At 43.4% G+C, this 5,628-nt stretch overlaps 1 protein-coding gene across 1 annotated transcript; it reads left to right on the plus strand.

Annotated features, from left to right (window-relative positions):
• The first annotated feature begins 1,607 nt into the window (after window positions 1–1,607).
• Window positions 1,608–2,370, plus strand: LOC121140552 (40S ribosomal protein S2-like). Its single transcript, XM_040746452.1, has one exon. The coding sequence runs from the start codon at window positions 1,705–1,707 to the stop codon at window positions 2,368–2,370; it is 666 nt and encodes a 221-aa protein (XP_040602386.1). The 5' UTR covers window positions 1,608–1,704.
• The last annotated feature ends 3,258 nt before the right edge of the window (window positions 2,371–5,628 follow it).

Below are 5,628 nucleotides of genomic sequence, written 5' to 3' on the forward strand. Positions count from 1 at the left end.
GATTGGATAATGGGGAAAAACTGCTGAATTAAAACAGTCTATATACTTCAAAGATGTTTTGACCTCCGAATGGAAACTAGGATATGTGTTACTTTGGGGAAGATGTTTTGCTTTTGTTTTCATAGGAAAAGAAAAGCTATGGATACCATAAAGATTGATAAAGATTAGATTTGAACAGGAACGACATCTTGATCAGGAAAGGTAACAGTGCATCAACTACATGGACATTCCATCTAAATTAACTTATAAGGCTGACAGGTGTCTTTCATTTGATCAACAATAAGCTGCTAAAAAGTTATGATACAAAGTAAATCAGGTACAAAACTTTGGGCTCACCAAGGTAGCATATATAATGGAGTATTTTCTTTGAATTTATCAAATACTAATGGAGTGGACATTGTGAAGGTGTTTCCTACATGATAATGATTCTTATTGTACATAGTTATGTTATTGTAGCATTAAAACCTTTCTTTTATTTAGACAAGAAGGTGGAATATGGGAGATTTGTCTGTGTTGCTTCTTGTAGACAGCCAATGGAGTCAGACCTTGTTTCAAAGGGTGGAGTCTATACTAAGCTGGCTGGGGTGGACCATAGAGTTTTTAGTGGATTGAGAGGAAGCTAGAGGGACATGCAAAAGATGAAGAAGGAGGAGCTGGTGGAGATTCACAGTGTTCAGTTGGGGAAGGTGGAGAAGAGTGGCTGATCCTTTCTCCATCTTCCAAGAATCTATCAGGTTTATTTTCCTAATATTTGTCTCCTGAGTTTTATTTTTAATAAAATAATAAAAGAAGTTGCAATAGGAAAGACTCCATATTAAGTCTCCGTCAACTTTTATTCCTTGTTTGGCAGCAGTATATGGTGGTAATAAGCAGGTAGATTCAAGCTTGAGGGGACTATGGATGGCCAGCTGGGTCTGAAGTCTCTTTGGTGACTGCTTTTTGAGTAACTAAGCAGTGGTGTGAGAGAAAAGTGGAGGCCCCAGCCTGGGACTCGGGGCCATATTCTGAACTACTTGGAAGCCTAGTGTTGGGAATAAGAAGCCAGGCAGTATGATCCTGTGAGTGGCACTGTGTGGTACTTCCCTCACCTGGAGGCAGAGCTAGGGGATGGATGCACAGTTGGCAAGCCATGACCTGAGAACATAGCTTTTCTAGGTATCCCACAGTTTTGCCACTACTATTGTCCTCACTGTTGCAGCTGTCCTCTGCTACCTCTTTCTCATGCTTCCAACTCAGCCTGCATGACTGACTGTGAAAAAGGAAAAGCTATTCCATAGAAGGCTCTGTTGGGTGTGGTGTTACAACAGTGGAGGAGGCAAGATGACAGAATATATCCCTGTGACTCATTCAGTGAACCCTGCTTATTTAGTCTGTGAAGATTGTTCAGACCTATCAAAACCATTTGTTTGACCAATCACTGTTTTGTTCCTTAGCACACATCCCTCTGCCTTTCTTTGACCAGTGTGCAATTGGTTCATCAAAGCTTCTGTGTTGGCTTGAAAGAAAAAAAAAGGCCCCAAAGGGAGTGGCACTACTAGGAGGTGTGGCCTTCTTGGAGTAGGTATAGCCTTGTTAGAGAAAGCATTTCACTTCATCAGTGGCCTCAGGGGCCTCGGTCGTGGTCGAGGCCGTGGGGCTCGTGGAGGTAAAGCCGAAGACAAGGAGTGGATCCATGTCACCAAGCTGGGCCGCCTGGTTAAGGACATGAAGATCAAGTCCCTGGAGGAGATCTACCTGTTCTCCCTGCCCATTAAGGAATCCGAGATTATTGATATTTTTCTGGGCGCATCTCTAAAGGATGAAGTTCTAAAAATCATGCCAGTACAGAAGCAGACTCGGGCTGGCCAGCGCACCAGGTTCAAGGCTTTTGTCGCTATTGGGGACTACAACGGTCATGTTGGTCTTGGTGTGAAGTGCTCCAAGGAGGTAGCCACAGCCATCCAGGGGGCCATCATCTTGGCCAAGCTTTCCATTGTCCCTGTGTGGAGAGGTTACTGGGGGAACAAGATTGGCAAGCCCCACACTGTCCCATGCAAAGTGACGGGCCGCTGTGGCTCTGTGTTGGTGCGTCTCATCCCTGCCCCTAGAGGCACTGGCATCGTCTCTGCTCCTGTGCCCAAGAAGCTACTGATGATGGCTGGTATTGATGACTGCTACACGTCAGCCAGGGGCTGCACTGCCACCCTGGGCAACTTTGCCAAGGCCACCTTTGATGCCATCTCCAAGACCTACAGCTACCTGACCCCTGACCTCTGGAAAGAGACTGTGTTCACCAAGTCTCCTTATCAGGAATTCATGGACCATCTTGTGAAAGCCCACACCAGAGTCTCTGTTCAGAGGACCCAGGCTCCAGCTGTGGCCACCACATAAGGGTTTTCATACAAGAAAAATAAAGTGAATTAAGTCTGTTAAAAAAAAAAGACATCAAAGTGTCACAACCCCAGCACCTTTGTTATCTGCAGGAATATGAACACTTGCAAATACATACTTAAATAATTTTTTGTTGCAGTGGGCAGTAGTTAATGTAGAGGCTGGTAGCTTCAAAGTGCTGAGATAAAGTGACCCAGAGTACTCAATTCTCAGGGAGCATTCTGGAAGAGAGGGCAGAAAGAATGAAAGAGGATGAGAATTACTGTGAAATGCTGTCCTCCTGTGACTATTGCCTTCATGAACCCACAGCAGCTATGGATACCTGTATGAGACCTGTATGATGCAAAGCCAGCCAAACTTTTGATTTAGATGGGGTAAGTGTTCTTCAGGCCCCATCCCTAGCTGAGGACCTAATTCAGTTGATGACTGTGGGGCAGGAAGAGTTAATTTGGTTGAGAGATGGCTACTGTGCATATGGGTAGTACTAACTAAACTCAATGATCTTGTGGCAATGATAATGATAATAATAGTTTTCTGTTTTTTTATTCCTCAACATAAGTTTTTATTTAAATTAGAAACATGAATGCTTCACATGTCAATCTCAGCTCCCTGTCCCACCCTCTCCTCCCTTGTTCCTCCACCAGCCCCCACCCAATCATTCCCCAGGGAGAGTGAGGCCCTCCTTGGGGGGAATCTCCAGAGTCTGTCATTTCATCCAGGGCAGGACCTAGGCCCTTCCCCCATGTGTCCAGGCTGAGAGAGCATCCCTCTATGTGGAATGGGCTCCCAAAGTTCATTCATACAGCATGGTAAACACTGGTCTACTACCCAAGGCCCCAGAGATTTCTGAGGCCTTCTCACTTATACTACATTCATGGAGTCTGGATCAGTCCCTTGTCAGTCTGGGGTTCAAGAGCTCCCCCTTGTCTGGTTAACTGTCTTTGTGGGTTTCACCAGCAAGGTCTTGACCCCTTTGTTCATCACTCCTCCATTTCTGTCATTGGGTTCCAGGAGTTCAGTTCAGTGTTTAGCTGTGGGTATCTATCTCTGCTTCCATCAGTCACTGCATGAAGGCTCTAGGATGTCATATAAGGTAGTCATCAACCTTATCATCAAAGAGGGGCTATTAATGTAGCCTCTCCACTATTGCTTAGTTTGCCAGTTGATGTTATCTTTGTAGATCTCTGAAGATCTCACTAGTGTCAGCTCTCTCCTCAAACCTATAATGACTCCATATATTATGGTATCTCTCATCCTACTCTCCTCTATTCTTACCAGACTCAACCTTCCTGCTCCCCCATGCCTTCTTCTCTCCTCCTCTTATCCCCCTCTCTTTTTCCTGGTTCCCTCTCTTCTCCCCCATGTTCCCAATCTGCTCAGGAGATCTTGCCTCTTTCCACTTCTCTGGGGTATTATCTCTCTTGGGAACCTCCCTGTTTCCCAGACTCTCTGGCCCTGGGATTGTAGGCTGACACTCCCCTGATCCATATCTAAAATCCACATATGAGTGAGTACATACCATGTTTGACTTTTTGTGACTGGGTTACCTCACTCAGGATGGTTTCTTCTAGTGCCATCCATTTGCCTGCAAATTTCAAGATTCTGTTGTTTTTTTTTCCACTGAGTAGTACTCCATTGTGTAAATGTACCACATTTTCTCTATCCACTCTTCAGTTGTGGGGCATCTAGGTTGCTTCCAGGATCTAGTTATTACATATAATGCTGATATGAACATAGTGGAACAGACGTCCTTGTGTGAATAGGCATCTTTTGGGTATAAGCCTAAGAGTGGAATTGCTGAGTCTTGTGGTAGATGGAATCAAATTGAAAACCCTGAGATTAATCCACAAACCTACGAACACCTGATTTTTGACAAAGAAGCTAAAATTATACAATGGAAAAAAGATAGATCTTCAACAAATGGTGCTGGCATAACTGGATATTGGCATGTAGAAGACTGCAGGTAGATCCATGTCTATTGCCATGCACAAAACTTAAGTCTAAATGGATCAAAGACCTCAACATAAATCCAGCCACACTGAACCTGTTAGAAGACAAAGTGGGAGGTACCCTTGAATGAATTGGTACTGGAGACCGCTTCCTGAATATAACACCAGTAGCACAAACACTGAGATCAACAATTAATAAATGGGACCTCCTGAAACTGAGAAGCTTCTATAAGGCAAAGGATACAGTCAGCAAGACATAAAGGCACTCCACAAATTGGGAAAAGATATTTACTAACCCCACATCTGACAGAGGGCTGATCTCCAAAATTTACAAAGAACTCAAGAAGCAAGTCTCCATAACACTAAAGGATCCAATTAAAAAGTGGGGACTGAACTAAATGGAGAATTCTCAATAGAAGAATCTAAAATGGCTGAGAGACACTTAAGAAAGTGCTCAACATCATTAGCTATTAGGGAAATGCAAATCAAAACAACTCTGAGATACCATCTTACTCCTGTCAGAATGGCTAAAATCAAAAACACCAATGACAGCTCATGCTTGAGAGGATGTGGAGAAAGAGGAACACTCCTCCATTGCTGGTGGGAGTGCAAACTTATACAGCCACTTTGGAAATCAGTATGGAGATTCCTCAGGAAAATGATAATAATAGTTTTTAAAAGAGGATATGAAATTGAGAGAATCTTATGGGATTCTAGGGAGAATTGTGGGGGTAATAGGTATTGGCATAAAGAAGATACCAATCCAATCTATATCTATATCTATGCATGAAAATTACAAAGAATAAAATATTTAAAGCAATTTATCATTAATACTAGCAATAATTTAAACAAAGTTTTAGCAATACTTTCATAATGCTTACCAGCTTCCTGGTACCCAGGAGAGTTGGGTTCCTCTGGTCTGTCTCAATAGGCCTGTTAATTTGGTATGTAAGTATAAAGATGCTCTCTCCTGGCCCATGACCTGGTAAATATCACCACGTGGTTGCACACTGCCCCACTCTCAACTCCTAGTGCCAGCATGAACATACTCAACCCAGCTGTGCTACCTGTGCCTTGCTAACTACAGGAACAGCAGTCTGAACCCCTTCCTTGTTTCACATTCTTGTTCTTCCAAGGTTGTTTATGCCTCCCATGTCAATTTTAGCATGAATTCTAATTGATATTAATAACAAAAACCCAGAGTTCGCTATCAGAGGGTGAAAGCTGAAAGATCAGAGAAGCAAAGACGCCAGCCACTAGAGAGTTCTTACCTCTATCAATCAGACCAAAGGGGTAATCCTGCCTTCAG

The sequence above is a fragment of the Mesocricetus auratus genome, unplaced genomic scaffold (genome assembly GCF_017639785.1).
Source record: "Mesocricetus auratus isolate SY011 unplaced genomic scaffold, BCM_Maur_2.0 Super-Scaffold_100004, whole genome shotgun sequence".
NCBI classification, from domain to species: Eukaryota; Metazoa; Chordata; class Mammalia; order Rodentia; family Cricetidae; genus Mesocricetus; species Mesocricetus auratus.

What these genes read in the sequence shown, in the direction of transcription:
- LOC121140552 (XM_040746452.1), top strand. Translation starts at nt 1,705, where the DNA reads ATGAAGATCAAGTCCCTGGAGGAGATCTACCTGTTCTCCCTGCCCATT.